This window comes from Aquarana catesbeiana, linkage group LG03 (assembly GCF_042186555.1).
Source record: "Aquarana catesbeiana isolate 2022-GZ linkage group LG03, ASM4218655v1, whole genome shotgun sequence".
Lineage (NCBI taxonomy): Eukaryota > Metazoa > Chordata > Amphibia > Anura > Ranidae > Aquarana > Aquarana catesbeiana.
The window spans coordinates 86,415,137-86,434,645 of NC_133326.1; the positions used below are offsets into that span (position 1 = coordinate 86,415,137).

Here is a 19,509-nt window from a genome sequence, read left to right on the forward strand (position 1 = left end):
TCCACGCCAGCGCTCCAATGAGCGAGGAGGGAGAAGAGCAGAGAGTTGTGACTGACAGTCTACAGCTCTCTGCTCACGGAGCTCTACAAACCGAGCAATCAGCGGTGTTCGATCGCTCGGTTCTCAGTGCAGGTGTAGGGGTCAGATGCAGCATCGGACTGATGCTGCATCCACCGAGGTAAGTATGTTTCCTTTAAAAAAAATGTAACCATTGGGGTAGAGGTGACGCTCTGCTTTCATATATCAATCGTGTTCAAGCAAAAATGCTGCTTTTTTACATTTCTTCTGCATGACATTCTTTGTAAAGTAAAACTTCACCACATCCACTAAGCTTTGGGGGAAAGTTCTCATGAAAAGTGCACATTTTCAAGTTTCAAAGTAACTATGGGGGATAAATGTAATTTATATGTTGTGCTATTTTGGAAAAAAACTACTAAGATATTGCAGCACAGCTGCCTCCAGTACTGGGTTTTATGAACTTGACTTATGTTTTGATATTTTGGATATTATCAGCAACAAGGCACATAAATTATAATATAGAAATATCCATAAAAGTATAAAAGTCATCCGTTATCAGTCTTCAAAAAGTGAAATCCAATACCTTTGTTCCCGGAGGAAGACCTTCTAGTTGTTTTGGCTTTCTGAATGTTCTGTGATGCTGAGCTTTGTGATCCATTTTTTCTTTGCAAGACAAAAACTGCAGCCTGCACTTTGCACATCTGTACACACCTTTATTCTAAAATGGGAAAACATATTACGAATAAGGATGACATCACTCCTGGTTCCACAGTTTACATGATCTACAAATAACTTTTAATTCAGCCAAGACATAACAATAATTTAATAAAAGGAACTAACCTGGTGCTTCATGTAATGCTGCATGTATGGAGTTCCAGATTTAATAACTTTCAGACAAAATGGACACAGCAAACTTTTAGTGTTTTCGTGGACATTTCGAAAATGATTATCGATATCTGTAAAAACTGAAGACCTATAATTGCACACCTATGGTGTAAGAGGGAAAATAAAAAATTAAAAGTTAAAAAGCTAAATATTATACACCTAGAAAATATTCACAATTTTGCCTATAAGAAGGATTACACATCACAGTGGAGAAAATATTTACCGGTATTTGATCCCCTGAAGATTTTGTAAGTTTGCCCACTTACAAAGAAATGAGGGGTCTATAATTTTTATCATAGGTGTATTTGAAATAATAGCGACAGAATACCAACCAAAAATCCAGAAAAAACGCATGATACAAAAGTCATAAATTGATTTGTAGTTCAGTGAGTAAAATAAGTATTTGATCCCCAAGCAAAACATGACTTAGTACTCATGCAGAAACCCTTGTTGGCAAGCACAGAGGTAAGATGTTTCTTGTTGTTTGATACCAGGTTTATACACATCTCAGGAGGGATTTTGGTCCACTCTTTACAGATCTCTAAATCCTTAAGGTTTATTGGCTGACGCTTGGCAACTCGAAGCTTCAGCTCCCTCCATAAATTTTCTATGGGATTAAAGTCTGGAAAATGACAAGGTCACTCCATGACCTTAATGTGCTTCTTCTTGAGCCACTTATTTGATGCTTTGGTGGTATGTTTTGGGTCACTGTCATGCTGGAAGACCCATCCACGACCCATCTTCAGTGTTCTGGCTGAAGGTTCTTATCGAAGATTTTACAATAAAAAGTCCCGTCCATTGGCCCCTCAATGCGGCAAAGTTTGCCTGTACCTTTAGCAGAGAAACAGCCCCAAAGCATCTTTACACCTCTGTGCTCGATTGTAGGGATGGTGTTCTTAGGGTCATAGTCAGCATTTCTCTTCCTCCAAACACAGCGGGTCAAGTTAATGCCAAAGAGCTCAATTTTGGTCACAGCACTTTCTCCCAATCCTTCTCTGAATCATTTCGATGATCATTGTCAAATTTCAGACGGGCCTGTACATGTTCCTTCTTGAGGAGGGGGACCTTATGGGCGCTGCAGGATTTCAATCCATGTCGGCGCATTGTGTTACCAGGGGTTTGTTTGGTGACTGAGGTCCCAACTGTCTTGAGACCATTCACAAGCTCCTCCCATTTTGTTCTGGGCTGATCCCTCACTTTTCTCATAATCATCCTTACTCCATGAGGTGAAATCTTGCATTGAGCTCCAGATCGAAAGCGATTGATGGTTATTTCGTATTTCTTCCATTTGCGAATAATCGCTCCAAAAGTTGTCTCTCTCTCATTAAGCTTCTTGCTGATGGTCTTGTAGCTCATTCCAGCCTTGAGCAGGTCTACAATCTTGTCCCTGATGCCCTTTGACAGCTCTTTGGTTTTGCAGATGATGGTGAGGTTAGAATGGAAGAAAGAGATTGTGTGGACAGGTGTCTATTATACACATAACGAGTTGTCGTTATTGGCACCTTCTTAAATTGACAGCACTAAGGCCCCTTTCACACTGGGGCGGGAAGTGTGTTGGCGGTAAAGCGCTGCTATTATTAGCGGCGCTTTACCGTCGTTTTAGCGGCGGTATTCAGCCGCTAGCTGGGCAGTTTTACCCCGCTAGCGGCCGAGGAAGGGTTAAAAACCACCGCAAAGCGCCTCTGCAGAGGCGATTTGCCGGCGGTATAGCTGCGCTGCCCCATTGATTTCAATGGGCAGGAGCAGTGAAGGAGAGGTATACACACCGCTCCGAAGATGCTGCTAGCAGGACTTTTTCCCCGTCCTGCTAGCGCACCGCTCCAGTGTGATAGCCCTAGGGCTTTCACACTGGAGACACAGCAGCAGCTGTTTCGGGTCGGTTTGCAGGCGCTATTTTTAGCGCAATAGTGCCTGCAAACCGCCCCAGTGTGAAAGGGGTCTACTCTGTGTACCACATGAGCACATACAGTAGCCAGTATTATTGTTGGTTGGTAGGGGATCAAACACTTATTTTGCTCACTGAACTGCAACTCAATTTATAACATTTATATCATGTGTTTTTCTGGAGTTCTGGTTGATATTCTGTCTCTATTATTCAAAATACACCTATGATAACAATTATAGACCCTTTATTTCTTTGCAAGTGGGCAAACTTACAAAATCTGCAGGATTAAATAACTATTTTCGCCGCTGTAGAACATGTCATATCTCTAAAATCCTGTATGCCGTTACACAAAACTTAGGAGTAAATTTCAGCCAACGTTTAAAGTTATATTAAAGGTTTTCTTAAAAAAAAAAAAAAAAAACATGTCATACTCACCTGCTCTGTGCAATGGTTTTGCAGAGAGCAGCCCTGATCCTCCTATTCTTGGGTCCCTCCTGTGGAGTGCCCCCAGAACAAGCAGCTTGGGGGGCACCAGAGCAGGCTGGTTCCTGAACCACGGCTCTGCGTGTCCATTCACACACACAGCCACAACTCCCCGTTCCCCCTCTCTCCTTACTGGCTCACTGGCTGTGATTGCCAGCAGTGGGAGCCAATGACTCCCACTGCTGTCTCAGCCAATGATGAGGGAGAGTCCCCCGGAGAGCTAAAGGCTTTCGTGCACATCGCTGGATTGATATGGGGCTTAGGTAATTATTAGGGGGGCTGCTGCACAGAGTAGGTTTTTTACCTTCATGCATAGAATGCATGAAGGTAAAAAACCTTGAGCCTTTAGAACCACTTAAACTCTGGAAGGCCTATTAAGGTCACTGAAAGAACAAGTTCCCTTGAAAAAAGAAAATGTAGGCCCTTTTATTGATTTGTAGATAAACAAGTGGTCACCTTGTTAAAAATTAGATTTAAATAAATTGTGGGTTAAAGCAGCCCTCAAATTTTCCACTAGCATTGGAAAATGGTTTCTGAGTGGGGGGGGGGGGGGGGGGGATGGAGCACCTCCCGCAGGGTTGAATGGGAGCTGTTCTCCCAGCGATTGCCCAGGGGAAGAGGGAGTGGAGGAAGAGGCAAGCTGGCCGGATCACAGAGCGAGAAACCCCCACTGTAACACCTTACATTAGAATTGACGTTGTTTCATCAGATTAGGCGTCCCGTCAGAATTTGTAACAGAAGTGACGTTCCGTCGCTGCCATCTTGCTACACCCCGCACTCGTCCACAGTAAGGATTCAGTGAGAAGACGCCAAGCGGACATCTTGTTACACCCACCGGAGTCATGCGTTTCACACTTATTTTTAATAGTAAACTGAGCTTATATAGTGAAATATGGTATTTAAAAATCCGTCTGCCTGTTTAGATGCTGAATTTTAAAAGCAGTGGCAAACCTGCTGATCTCACAGGTTTGCTAATCTGACAAAACACCACTGCTTTGAAAAATCGCATCAAAACAGTCTGAGGGATTTGAAAATACTGAATTTCACTATATAAGCTCATTTAAAAATAAGTGTGAAATGCAAGATTCCGGTGGGTGTAACAAGAGGTCTGCTTGCCGCCTTCTCACTGTATCCTTACTGTGGATGAGGGTGGGGTGTAGCAAGATGGCGGCAACGGAACGTCACTTCCGTTACAAATTTTGACGGGTTGCCTAATCTGACGAAACACCATCCGATGGGCACAGGTGAAGTTGCACTGATGGGCACAGACGAGGCTGCATTGATGGGCACAGGGCACGCTGCAATGATGAGCACAGGTCATGCTGCAATGATGGGCACAGACGAGGCTGCATTGATGGGCACAGGTAATGCTGCAATGATAGGCACAGGTCACGCTGCAATGACGGGCACAGGCGAGGCTGCAATGATGGACACAAGTGAGGATGCATTGGTGGGCACTGGTGACGCTGCAATGATGGGCACAGGTGAGGCTGCATTGGTGGGCACTGGTCACGCTGCAATGATGGGCACAGGTGAGGCTGCATTGGTGGGCACAGGTGTGGCTGCATTGGTGGGCACTGGTCATGCTACATTGATGGGCACAGGTCAGGCTGCACTGATGGGCACAGGAGAGGCTACATTGATGGGCACAGGTGAGACTGCATTGATGGGCAATGGTCAGTCTCCATTGATGGGCACTGGTGAGGCTGCATTGATGGGCACTGGTGAGGCTGCATTGATGGGCACTGGTGAGGCTGCATTGATGGGCACTGGTGAGGCTGCATTGATGGGCACTGGTGAGGCTGCATTGATGGGCACTGGTGAGGCTGCATTGATAGGCACTGATAAAGTTGTTGTTCATATTTATTTTTGTAACTTAATTCTGCATAAAACATTTAGGTGTCATTTCATGAGATAATTTATGAGAGCGTGTTTAGGGGTGGGGCAAGGTAGGGGTTTGGTGAGGCAACTGTTGGCGAGTAAACCTTAAGGCATGGCTAGTAGCTCAGGACTTGAAATTTTGAGCCCTGGGTTAAAGTGTATCTCTACCCAATTCTAGTACCTACTTCTAGGCAGTTTTGGCCAGAATGGGGAACGGTTAGAAACCTTGTCAGGTTTTACTGCTATCTGAGGTTCCTTTAGAAAGATTTCCCCTCACAAATAAAGAGAGATTCTAACATCCCCCCCCCCCCCCCCCAAAAAAAAAAAGGAATTTTGACTTCCCTGTAAATTCCATATCTTGGAATAGAGTACACTATAGGACACAAGCAAAATATTTGTATATATGCTTGTACCTTCAGGTGACTGGTGACTGGCAAAGCTTTTGAAGGCAGGAATGGAAGGGAGGGTGGTATTTGTGCTGTGCTACTCCGAGATTTGGAAATTGCAGGTAAGTCAAATTCTCTTTTACCACTTCAGCCCCGAAAGGATTTACCCTTTTAATGACCAGGTCATGTTTTTTCATACGGCACTGCATTATTTTAACTGACAATTGCGCGGGCGTGCAACATTGTACCCAAATAAAATTGATGTCCTTTTTTTTCCCCACAAATAGAGCTTTCTTTTGGTGGTATTTGATCACCTATGCAGTTTTTATTTTTTTTACTATAAACAAAAGAAAAGACCGGCAATTTTGAAAAAAAAAAACAAAACATTTTTTTGTACTTTTTGCTATAATACATATCCAATAAAAAATGAAAAAAAATGTATTCATCAGTTTAGGCCAATATGTATTCTTCTATATATTTCTGTTAAAAAAAAAATAAAAATAGCAATAAGCGTATATTGATTGATTTCCACAAAAGTTAAAGCGTCTACAAATAAGGGGATAGATTTATGCCATTTTTATTATCATTTTTTTTACTAGTAATGGCGGTAATCAGCGATTTTTAGTGGGACAGCGACATTGCGGCAGACAGATCAGACATTTTTTTAGGACCAGTGACATTATTACAGTGATCAGAGCTAAAAATAGGCACTGATCACTGTATAAATTATACTGGCAGGAAAAGGGTTAACACTAGGGGGCAATCAAGGGGTTAAGTGTGTCCTAGGGAGGTGCTTTCTAACGGTGGGGGAGTGGACTGACTGGGAGTACAGAGAGATCGCTTTTCATGATCACTAGGCACAGACGATCACACTGTACTCCCCTGTCAGAACGGTGGGGGAGATTTACTAAAAGTTGTGCACTCAGAATTTGGTGAAGCTGTGTAATGCACAGTAACCAATCAGCTTCTAACTTAAGCTTGTTCAATCAAGCTTTGGCAATAAAACCTGGAAGCCGATTGGTTTCTATGCAGAGCAGCACTAGATTCTGCGCTCTCCAGTTTTAGTAAACCTCCACCAGAGTGTCAAGCCGTGGCGCTCACAGCTTCTCAGAATTACCAGGGCAACCAGTGTTTGCATATGTAGCATTCAAAAAGAAGGCTATTATTTACATTAGTTACCCACGCTTTGTGAGAGGGTGAGTCAGGGGCTTTCCAAAGCTGCAGGATTATGAAGAATGAAGTTTAGGGCCATTCTGTGAAATTTGTCTCATGACATGTTCTAGGAGAGCATCAAAAAAAAAAAGAAAAGCAGAACAGAAGGTAAGTGCTGCAACTGCTCTATTAAAGCACGACCCTAAGGATGTGGTATGAATTGGGGGGAGGGGGCCCACGCCGGTTTTTTTTTCCACAATTTGTTTTTGCCGGCCATGTTTTTTTTTTTTACATTCAGCTGTCAGTGGAGAACTCCTCTGACAGCTGAGGAGTCATCCGTTGTTAAGGGTGCGGCCACCGGCATACCGGCCTGCTTCTTAACAACCAGCTAATGTTCAAGATGCTGGTGGCCACCAGCTCCAAAAAAAGTTGAGGGGGAACCTCACAGACTAAAGGGCTCAGCAAACGAATGTCTCACTTGTCAGACAGTCCACACTTTTTCACAGCTGTGAACTATTCCACTCCACCTCATTGCCACCTGCTGGCTGTTTGGCCCCTCCTGCAGACAGGTTAATCTGTTTGGGACCCAAGTCCCTGTAATCAAGGCTGGAGGCCGTTTCCCAACTAAAGCCTTTCTGAGCCTCTGAATTTCAGGTCCCAGATAAGGACTTACCGATCCAGACAACACTATAAACCAGTCCTCTCCAATCAGACTACCCCAGAACCCAAGTACTAAATATGTGTTCCCAACTTCTCCTTTAAGGGACCATAACACAAACAGTGGGGAAATATACCTCGCATCTAGAACTGATCCCTGAAAAACTGCACAGTTGTTTCTATATAAAATGTTTAACTATATATGTACATGGGGCAATAGTTTTTGTCTCCATGTGGCCAATATCAAATCATAAGAGTTTTGAAGACCAAAAAAATAATTAGCCTAGGCCATTGAGAGTTCCTTCAAGCGGCTAATCTACAAATCTATAAATTTATTAGAATAACACAAATATATGCAAGCAAGATTGTAAACAGACTAAGGGGGTTATTTACGAAAGGCAAATCCACTTTGCACTACAAGTGCAAACTACAAGTGCAAAGTGCACTTGAAATTGCACTGAATGTGCACTTGGAAGTGCAGTCGCTGTAGATCCAAGGGGGACATGCGAGGAAAATAAAAAACAGCATTTTAGCTTGCACATGATTGGATGATAAAATCAGCAGAGCTTCCCCTCCTTTCAGATCTACACCGACTGCAATTTCAAGTGCACTTTGCACTTGTAGTTTGAACTTGTAGTGCAAAGTGGATTTGCCTTTTGTAAATAACACCCTAAAAGTCTTATCACAAATTACTTCTAATTACATTTTTTTTTCCAATGCTTTCTAGATGAGCCTGCTAAAGTATAACCCATAAGGTTATAGTAAGAAGGGACTAAAGGAAAAGAGCCCTGTACTGAAGCAGAGCACAACACAGTAAAGAAATTCTTAAAACAGGAGGTGTTCACATCTCATTCCATTATTTTCTGTTCCAAGAAGGCTCTACTGTGCTGTACATTGGATGAGCATATGTAAGAAGGAAGCTTTTAAAGCGGTAGTAAACCACCACATAAAAAAAGGGCCCCTTGCAGGTTTAAGTCATAATGGGCTCCATTCACAAAAGAATCTCACATGCGGTATTTAGGTATACAAACACAATATCCCTAAATATTAAATGCGATCGTGAAATCGTCAATTCACTATACCATTTAGCGGTATTTACAGCAAAACTCTCAAAACTGTCGGTACATACTGCTTGAAATGGGGTTAAAGTCAATTACCATAAGGAAATAAATAATTAAAAGCATGCAGTAATTAAGTAGTTGTCCAGGTATGCGGTATTTAGCCACTTCCATCCTGGGCCAATTTTGGCATTCCTCTCCTACATGTAAAAATCACAATTTTTTTGCTAGAAAATTACTCAGAACCAACAAACATTATATATACTTTTAGCAGAGACCCTAGCGATTTTTGCAATTTGTTACGTCACACGGTATTTGTGCAGCAATTTTTCAAATGCTTTTTTTTTTGTTGAAAAAATACACTTTAATAAATAAAAAAAAACACAATATTTACCAATTTTTTGTATAATTTGAAAGATGATGATTCGTCGAGTAAACAGATAACAAACATGTCACGCTTTAAAATTGCGCACACTTGTGGAATTGCGCCAAATTTTGGTACTTAAAAATCTCCATAGGCTACGTTTTAAATTTTATTACAGGTTAACAGTTTAGAGTTAAGGAAGAGGCCTTGTGCTAGAATTATTGCTCTCGCTCCGTTTGCAGCAATACTCCACATGTGTGGTTCGAACGCCGTTTACATATGTGAGCACAACCTACGTATGCGTTCGCTTCTGCATGCAAGTACAAGGGGGTGGGGCGCTTTTAATTTTTTTTTTTTTTTTTTTTTTTTTACACTGTCTCATTAATTTTTTTTTTTTTATCACTTTTATTCCCATTACAAGAAATGTAAACATTCCTTTAGTTAGACATCTGGGGTCAATGAGGCTCCAGATATCTCCTCTACTGTAAAAAGCATGATAAAAAAAACAAAAATAAAACAAAACATCGATCTCTGCTTTCCAGGTAAAAAAAACTGGCAGTGTTTACATCTGCCAGTGCCGGAAGTACTGTCATGACATCGCTTCTGGCCTTCCAGGGTCATAGAGATGGCTGGGGACCATCCGGTCCACGGCCATCTCTATGGCTAACTGCCGGATCGTAAATCCAGCTTCCCGATCACACGGGAGAGCCCAGAAAGGCACTGGAGGGCAGTGGAAGGGGGCCTCCCCTTCCGCTGCCTGTAAAAGCAATCCAACGGCTGAATAGCCACTAGGGTGACTTTTACATTAGAGGGAATCTGGCTGAAAACAAAGATATCTGAATGATGTCTGTAGCTGCAGGCATCATTCAGATATCACGTCTTCAAGCTAAGAACGTTCCACGGGCGAGAAGTGGTTCAGGAATGTAAAAATATATTAGCCAATTTTGAGTAGTCTCTGCCTTTTTGGATCGGTTCTCTCAACAGTAATGCATAGAAACCTTAATATGGAAATCATTACGGTTGATTTACCTAAAGTGTAACTAAAGGGAAAACAGATATTCTGGTCACCTTTTTTCTTTTGTATGAATACATATGCTGCAGGGGCCGCACCGAATTTGTGAGTTGGCATATTTTTACGGTTTAAACCATTTTACCTCTTTATTGGCAATAAAAACTTATAGTGGTTCTAATTCTTCTCCATTGTATTCATCCAACTGGATATCACATGAGATAAAATACCAGGTGGTTTAATGAGATAAAATACCACATATTTTGATGAAATACCGAATGCGGTATTTTAGTAGCTTTTTTTGTAAATTGCAAAATAATTTCTAAAAAAAAAACAAACTATAAGCTATTTTACTGCAAATTGTAAAGAGGGAAATCCTGCTTTGTGAATGGAGCCCAATGCACTAGTGTGCACTGCATACTAGGACATTATGACAGACTTGTAATTACTGACCATGCACACAGGGCCCTCAAGTGTAGCGCTGTGTAGGGCTGTCATGGCCCCCCGGCACTTCCATCTTTACTTAGTCTTCCTTCCGGGTTGACATCACTCCTGCACAAGCCAGGTCACGGCACGGGTATGCCGTCCCTTCAAACTGCATGTCACTGTGACTTCACTGGCTGCATTCTGTGTGGATATCTTCTAAACAGTGCAAGTTTAGGAAATATTCACTGTACCTACAGGTAAGCCTCATTATAGGCTTACCTGTAGCTCCAAGTTAAAAAGTTGACTTTACTTTCACTTTAAATATTATCAATGTGCATTATTTTTTAGCAGATAATCCATAAACCTCTGCATTTAATATACCAACAAAAGTATGAAATAGAGCAAACATGTAAGTTTCTGAAAATCACAAAAATTACCTCAAAAGTAAAAATTGCAAAAATAACTCAAAATATGTACTACACACTAAAATATTCACTATACTTTAAGCTCCTTGCTGAATCTTTGCTTGACCTGACTGGATACTTCATTCTACAGCAATTATATAAAACGCTGTAAATATGTACATTGGGGAAAAAACAAAACAAATGTACTTGTAAGCAAACTCATTTTAACCACTTCCATACAGGCCATTTATACACCTTCCTACCCAGACCAATTTTCAGCTTTCAGTGCTGTCGCACTTTGAATGACAATTGCCCGGTCAAGCTACACTGTACCCAAACTAAATGTTTATCATTTTGTTCCCACAAATAGAGCTTTCTTTTGGTTGTATTTGATCACCTCTGGAATTTTTATTTTCTGCTAAATAAATAAAAAAAGGTCGAAAATTTTGAAAAAAAAAAAAGTTTTTTTTGTTTTGTTTCTGATACAAAACTTTGTAAATAACGAACTTTTCTCCTTCACTGATGCGCACTGATGATGGGCACTAATATGCGGCACTGATGGGTACACATAGGCGGCACTGATAGGTGGCACGGATGGGCACTGATAGGCGGCACGGATGGGTACTGATAGGTGGCACGGATGGGCATGAATGGGCACTGATGTACACTAATGGATGGTACTGGTGGGCATCATTGTGGGCACTGATTGTTATCCCTGGTGGCCATGGGTGGCATCTAGTGGTGGGCATCCATGGTGGTCTTGGTGGCGTCCCTGGTGGTCCAGTGTGGGCATCCTCGGGGGATTGATAATCAATCAGCACAGACCCCCCTGTCAGAGGAGCAGCCAATCGGCTCTCCTCTACTCGCGTCTGACAGACGCGAGTGAGGAAAAGCCGGTCAACAGCTCTTCCTATTTACACTGCGATCAGCCGTGATTGGACACGGCTGATCACGTGGTAGAGTCTCCGTCAGACTCTTTACTTAGATCAGTGTTGCGGTGTGTCAGACTGACACACCGCAACAACGATCGCCGTGATGTGACGTCATATGACGTCCGGTCAGGATATCGCAACCACTTTGCAGCCGTCATTTTGCTAGTGGTTAATTATTGCATATGTTAAAAAAACTCAAAATCTGAAATCACAGTAATAAAAGCTTGGGCTGCCAAGGGGTAGGAATTGGGTTCTTAGCCCTGTGTGAGTTCAGATACAAGCAGTCACTAAGCTTGATACTTTACCCTGAACAGACATGATAGGTTCACTTTTAGTTCTGCCTTTAGTGCTTGCCACAAGCTAATGTAGTATTGACGAGTTGCAGATTATCAGAATCACAGAGTATTGTGAAAGCATTTAAAAAGGTATATATTCACACATATACTAACAAACACACCCACCCATAAGGTCTAATTATTCTTACCTGGCAAACATATGGCATTTCTCCAGGCTTATGATTATCCTTCATATGCTGCAACAGGACCTGCTCAGATTCAAATGATAATTCACATATCTTGCACATGGCTGAAGAAAATAAAGATGAAGAAAAAAATAATAATTTGAGATGCTGTTTCAGGAACAAACATAAAATGTAGCATAGTGTCGAAGTAAGGCTGGGTTCACACTGTTGCGAACTGGATGCGAGTTTCTCCGTATTCAATTCGCATAGCAGGAGATTGTGACCAGCTCTCTATGAAGCCGGTTAACACATCTCCGCATCGGCTCCTGTGCGAATTTCAGGAAATGTCTGTTATGTTTGATCTTACTTATTTGTATTTGAATTACCAGCAAGCACACGCAACTAAGGGCCAGTTTACCAAAATACCAAACAAGCACACCTAACCAAAAGCTAGTTCACACAAGCTTTGCCTGCTTAAGAGCAATCCATGGTGGTTTACTTTTCAGAGAATGCTTCACAGGAGGTCAGGTATTGATAAGTCGCCTCATCCTTACTTGTTTTAACCCCCTAAAAAACTGCACCACCATGCTGCAACTGTGTGTGCTGCATGTCAAATTGTGGCCTTGGTATGTGTACACTTCTTTGCAGCTTAAGCTATTTGTACAGTTCAAATAAAATTTGTACAAAAAAGGAGCCATATGATGCGCTGAATCTCACACACTGTCCCTTTCCGCAGCCACTTTACAGCCTTGGCAGCTGTGCATTCCAGTGTGAACTCGCCCTTATGCTTCCTAAAATACCAAACAAATCACTTCAGGCTGGGTTCACACTGCTGTGCGGAGAGGCTCACAGCAGGGGTCTGGTGCGTCTCTGTTCTCAGTTTCAGGGACGAACCAGGCCCGAATTTTTGGATGGATTCGGACCTGAAACGGCCCAGAAGACGCACAGGACTCTTCTGCAAACCGCTCTGCAGGCGTCCCTGGGATGTGTGAACTGGCTCCATAGAGAGCTGGTCCCAGTCTCCTGACATGCGAATTGGATGCGGGAAAACCCACATCCAATTCCCACTAGTGTGAACCCAGTCTTATTCTGTCGAAGGTCATATTTGTTATATTTCAAACACAATGATGTGTAGAGCCCACTACTGTATACAGGGTCAGAAATGACAATATAATTTGTTAATCCTATATTACAATCATGAAGCTGAGCACTAAGCATACCAGATGCAATTTAACTTAAAGTAAAACTATAAGCAAACATTTTTTTTTCTATTTTGGATAGAGCAAGGGAGGTTTATATGCCACCTGTATCTCACCTATAGCTCATTGTGGAGATTTCCCTTCACTTCCTGTCCCATAGCCAAACGTGAAGTGTGAGGAAATCCCTGCAAATTAAGGGAATTAGTGTCCCCATTGGAAGATTTCCCATATATTAATTCTCTGGGGACAACCCAAAATTTGGGCTTTTTCTTTTACTTTCACTTTAAGCCCACATTCACACTGGGCTGATTTGGCATGGGATTTGACATCTCAAATCGCATGCCAAATCGGCAGCTATTCCCAGCAAAAGCACTGTCTGAATTGGTGTGGTGCTGCACTGATTTCCAAGTGTAGTTCCTGTACTACTTTTGGTGACTTCTGAGGCGATTTGATCAGCCATCTGTGCATGAACCCGCACAGATGTCTGTCAAATCGCCCCCGAAGTCGGACTGCATTGCCGGTTTGAAATCAGGCGAGTTCAGCTGATTTCTAACACGCATCAGTGTGAACCTGGGCAAAACTATAATAGTAAACAGGACAAATAGAGAGGGGGAATCTCCTTAATGGGGGAAACAGACAGCAATAAAAACTGACAGGTATTCTAATCCATCTCCACACTGTCCAAAACTAAAAAAATACTTTTGGCTTTAGTTATACTTTTAATCGAATCTGTGCTTTGCCAATGCAAATTTGGTTGTACAAACATTGTACAGTCGGGTATTTACGTACATGATGAGCTGATGATAGACTCGGTGTTCCTCACACTTGCCAGCAATGAAACAGACGGGGGTAAAGGGGATGCAAGTAAACTTATACAGAGGTCAGCTTTAAAAACTCCACCTTTCTGACCAGGTTTCATGTTACACCCATATTTAGGATATAACATGAAGGAAGATCAGCATGCATAGCCCCCCCCCCCCCCAAAACTTACAGGATCTGGAGGTTCTTCTTTCACACTGGCTCCTGTCAAATTTGAATTTGGTACAGCTATGCATAGCTCTGGCCACACAGCCACATCATTTATTCACAGAGTTATGGAAGAAAAAACTACAAGTCCCATCTGGCATAGGGACTCGTAGTTTTCAATGGAACATTAGTGCCATGGAGTCAATGCACTTGTAGTCCATCAATACTTCCTCTAGCTCTATAGATAAAATTCTGTACCTCCGTATGGACCGAAGCTGGAGGAATAGTAGTCAGGAACCAGAGCAATGCACTCACTATTCACTGAACACAATAGAAATGCTTTGCAGGCTCAAATACAAAAAAATTATAATAAATGCACACTTTTGCATTATGGATGCATTTTTTAAAATTTTTTTTGCAAAAGGTGGAACTTTTTAAAAACCCAAATGTAGTTTGTCCAAAAATTATAGAAATGAAGCAAGGTTGGATCAAAACGGAAAGTACTAAATTGTCTTACTGTTTATATTTTTTTTACATTTCCCCAAACCAAAAAGAAAACTCCTACTCCTGGCATGAGTGTGCAGTTGTCATCACTACAACTCTGCAATCAGTAAGGGGGCAAGTTAGACCACTCTGCAGAGACCACGGCTCTCACACAGCTCAGAGGTCTTTAGCTGCACGTGCCTTCCAGAACCAAGAGTTTTCTGCAGGGGTTGGGAAAACATAAGAGAAAATAAACTGTACAATTACAATTAATTAGGTTTTTGATCCAACCTGGCTTAGTGTTTATACTTTATGGGTAAAATACAATTTAACATGATTATGCTGCTTTTCCAGATTTGGGCAAAAATACATAGGCATTAATGGTTCTTTTAAAACTATGTAATAAACATTTGACTGCACTGATGCATTTCTAGCTTTAGCCCAGGTTCACACTGACAGCGGGAATGAAATCGTGCAAGTTCAGCTGAACTCGCGCGATTTCATTCCCGCATGTCAGTCCCGACTTCGGGGGCGATTTCAGAGACATCTGTGTGGGTTTCTGCACAGATGTCTATTGAAATTGCACCCAGAAGTTGCCAAAAATAATACAGAAACTACTTTTGGGAATCGATGCAAGGCCGTACCGAATCGGACGGTGCTGTTGCTGGCAATAGCCGCCGATTTGGCATGCGATTTGACATGTCGAATCGCATGCCAAATTGCTGTACTGTGAACCAGGGCTTACACCAAAAAAAGCTTCATTGACATTTAGATTTTTTGTAGGGTCAATTCAGTACACATTATAGCTCTTTCAAAATAAAGGTGCAAGCTGATAACAATTTGCAGATTTGTGTTAATTGGAAAATTAAGTGCATTACAACGACTGCTGAGCATGAAATTAAATTTACTCTTGTCAGCTTTAATAACGATACTAACACCAATGGATAAATCACACAGATCTATAACACAGAGTAGAGCCCTCTGATCTTACTTGTGGATTCATAGAGCGTGTGTGAACTTTCAATGTGGCACTGCAGCTGAAAGGGAGTTGGAAACTGGCGATAACAGTGGTGGCAGGTGGTGTGGTTTTCCCAACTTTCTGTACTCTGCTTCTCAAGTTCCAAGTGATGCTTCATGTGGTTCATGAACCTAACCAAGAAAATAACAACAGGCAAAAATATTGAAACAACAAATAAAATAAATAAGCAAGGAAAAAAATCTGCATTATAAGCCTAACTTAAAATACTTATTAAACTGGCCAACCTTATCTACACACACACTATATTGTCAAAAGTGTTGGGACACCGGCCTTTTATATATATATATATATATATATATATATATATATATATATATATATATATATATATATATATATATATATATATATATATATATATATATATATATATATACACACACACACACTTTAATGGCATCCTAGTCTTAGTCTGAAGGTTTCAATATTGAGTTGGCCCACCCTTTCTTCCAGAAGCACATTTGTGAGGTCAGGCACTAATGTTGGACGAGAAGGCCTGGCTCGCAGTCTCCACTCTAATTCATCCCAAAGGTGTTCTATCAGGTTGAGGTCAGGACTCTGTGCAGGCCAGTCAAGTTCCTCCCCCTCAAACTCGCTCATCCATGTCTAATATGAACCTTGCTTTATGCACTGGTTCAAATCATTTGGTGGAGGGGGGATTATGGTGTGGGGTTGCTTTCCAGGGGTTTGGCTTGGCCCCTTAGATCCAGTGAAGGGAAATCTTAAGGTGTCAGCATACCAAGACATTTTAGACAATTTTATGCTCCCAAATTTGTGGGAACAGTTTGGGGATGGTCTCTTCCTGTTCCAACATGAATGCACACCAGTGCACAAAGCAAGGCCCATAAAGACATGGATGAGCGAGTTTGGGGTGGAGGAACTTGACTGGTCTGCACAGAGTCCTGTCCTTAACGCCATTGAACACCTTAGGGATGAATTAGAGCAGAGACAGCAAGCCAGGCCTTCTAGTTTAACATTAGTGCCTGACCTCAGAAATGCGCTTCTGGAAGAATGATCAAACATTCCCATAGACACCCTCCTAAACCTTGTGGGCAGCCTTCCCAGAAGAGTTGAATCTGTTATAGCTGCAAAGGGTGGGCCAACGCAATATTGAACCCTATGGACTAAGACTGGGATGCCATTAAAGTTCAAGGCAAGCGTCCCAATACTTTTGACAATATAGTGTGTATATATACACACACGCACAAAAGTAATTCAAATAGCTCTAAGACCCCTTTCACACTGAGGCATTTTTCAGGCACTAAAGGGCTAAAAATAGTGCCTGTAAAGCGCTTGAAAAACGCCTTCTCCACAGCCCCAGTGTGAGAGCCTGAGTGCTTTCACACTGGGCGGTGCGCTGGCAGGATGTTAAAAAAGTCCTGCACGCAGCATCACCCCTGCCCCCTGAAATGAATGGGCACCGCTGCCGAAGCGCCTGCTAATCGCTTCGGCAGTGGCACTTTTAGAGCGTATTTAACCCTTTCTTCGGCTGCTAGCGGGAGTTAAAAGCGGCCCGCTAGCGCCGATAAAAGGACAGTAAAGGGCCGCTATAACTAGCGGTGCTTCACCGCTAACGCGGCCTGTGGCTCAGTGTGAAAGGGCTCTTAATCATTACATAAGCTACATCATGGGGTTGATTTACTGAAGGCAAATAGGCTAGTTCATGTTGCAACTGGAATTTTCGTGTTGAAATTGAATTTTTTCTTAGCTTAGTTATTGAGGGCCAAGATTTCCATCATCCAATCCAAAACTATTTTTTGTTTCTTTAATTTTCCTTGAGTATACTTTACAAAGAGAAGATTTACAACATTCACAAAGGAAAATTCCCTTGCAAAGTTAACATCATATTTATTAAATCAACCCCTCTATGTTAGGTTTAATTTTCTAAAGAGCTTAGGCAAACCAGTAACAGGCATTTTAACAAAGAATACTTTAAGAGCAAATTAAACACATAAACACTGAACATTTGCTTATGGTTCCCTCTATAACATGTAAAGGAAATCTACAGATTTTAGGCACATATATGGCACTTTAATGCCTTGCAGATCTTTACCAACTTCAGAGTTTGAACTGAACAAGGCTCAACTCCATGGACTAGTAAGGCTACTCAACCTTACACAGTTTTGCATTCAGGCGGATCTTTGCAGAAATAAGCTGCCCATAAACACTGGATAACAGTCTATTAGATGAAACAATCATCCATGTCCATGCTCAGACCGAAATATACATTAATTAATGAAGTTTAATGCTTGTTCAATTTTTGGGTGTATTTACACTTTTTAAACTGAACTGAAAAATGAAGTAGAATGAATGTCAATGCATCACATATGAACGAATCCTCAACCCTATTGTTACTCGTTGAGATAAATATTGCTGACGATGAAGGCCATTGTTGCTTTCTTGCTCCCCCATACCTCTTTAACGCAATAAGAATGCTTAGCTGAGACAAAAGATTTATGTTTATGTAAGCAGCAGACAAGAAAGGTGCCCTCTGGTTTCTTTAATAATGTGCGTTTCTCAGAAGAACAAATGGCCACTGAATTTGGCAACAAGTGTTATTTGAGCATATGTAGACTGTACACAGTTTTGCCGTTACTAAATACATAATATCTCTATAAAAAAGAAAGGACGACTGGTATTACTATTTTCTAAGGAGAGGCAAACATTTACAATGGGGCTAGTGAAAAAATAACTAGCATAAGTGTTCCTTCTCCAGGTTTGGGATATTTCAAACTATGCTAAAGATGTGTTCTAGCAGGTAGTACATGCAGGACAGAAATGTATATTAAAGCAAGCAGTATGTCCAAGCAAACTACCACAGTGTCTAAGTCAGACACATGGACAACAAATTCAAGTAGCTCTAACTACTGCCACTTTAAGAACCTATTGCTATGGCAACAGTAGATTTTTATGCATTTCAGGTACTTATATAGCGAGGTCAATTTATGCAGCACTTTACATATATATTGCACATTCACATAGGTCCCTTACAATCTAAGGTCCCTAATTCACATTCAGAAACCTACTAGGGCCACTTTAGACAGAAGCCAATTAAGCTACCAGCATGTCTTAGGAGCCTGGGAGGAAATCGGAGTACCTGGAGGAAACCCACGCAGGCACAGCGAGAACATGCAAACTCCAGGCAGGTAGTGCTCTGGTTGGGATTCAAACCGATCACCTTAGTGCTGCTAGGCGGAAGCGCTAACCACTTAGCCACTGTGCTTCTTGAAGAAGTACCACCAGTTGGCAGATTACAAAAGTAGCAGTAATTGTAACCAACTTTGAGCTGGTTACAGATGTACGCCAGTACAAAGGTGGGCATGCAGACTTTCGGCACAGGGCTCAACGTAAACAATTAAGTCGGGGATAGTGATGATGTCATTACTCAAATTTGGCAATGCCTATTTTTTGGAAATGGCTTATCTCATTTAGAGGGCAGAGCTTGATGGGAAAGTGAGAGACTAGTTTATTCTCAGGTTTGCTTTGCTGCTGATTGACAGTGCATGACAGTGGGAAGATCTGTACCCTCTATTAAAGTGTTTGTAAACCTTCAGATTTTTAAAAATAAAAATAACAAACATGCCTATACTTACCTGCTGTGTGCAATGGTTTTTCACAGAGTAGCCCCCATCCTCTTCTTCTGGGGTCCACTGCTGGCGCTCCAGGCCCCTCCTCTTCATCGTGTGCCCCCACGGAAAGCTGCATTCCCTGGGGGGCACCTGTGCGGGCTCGCTCCCGAGTCCTGCTACTGCATCCAATGACACAAACAGCGGGACTCGGTCCCGCCCCCACTCTCGTGTCATAGGATTTGATTGACAGCAG

At 41.9% G+C, this 19,509-nt stretch overlaps 1 protein-coding gene across 2 annotated transcripts in view; it reads right to left on the minus strand.

Annotated features, from left to right (window-relative positions):
• The window catches only part of ZNF280D (zinc finger protein 280D), a 153,529-nt gene that overhangs the window by 53,900 nt on the left and 80,120 nt on the right, over positions 1–19,509 (minus strand). For both annotated transcript variants that reach the window (XM_073618781.1, XM_073618782.1), the window contains 4 exons: positions 15,640–15,797; positions 12,025–12,125; positions 859–1,005; positions 602–736 (listed from right to left, as the gene is read on the minus strand). In XM_073618781.1, the coding sequence (XP_073474882.1) occupies positions 602–736; positions 859–1,005; positions 12,025–12,125; positions 15,640–15,797 (541 nt within the window). The remainder of the gene's footprint in view (positions 1–601; positions 737–858; positions 1,006–12,024; positions 12,126–15,639; positions 15,798–19,509) is intronic.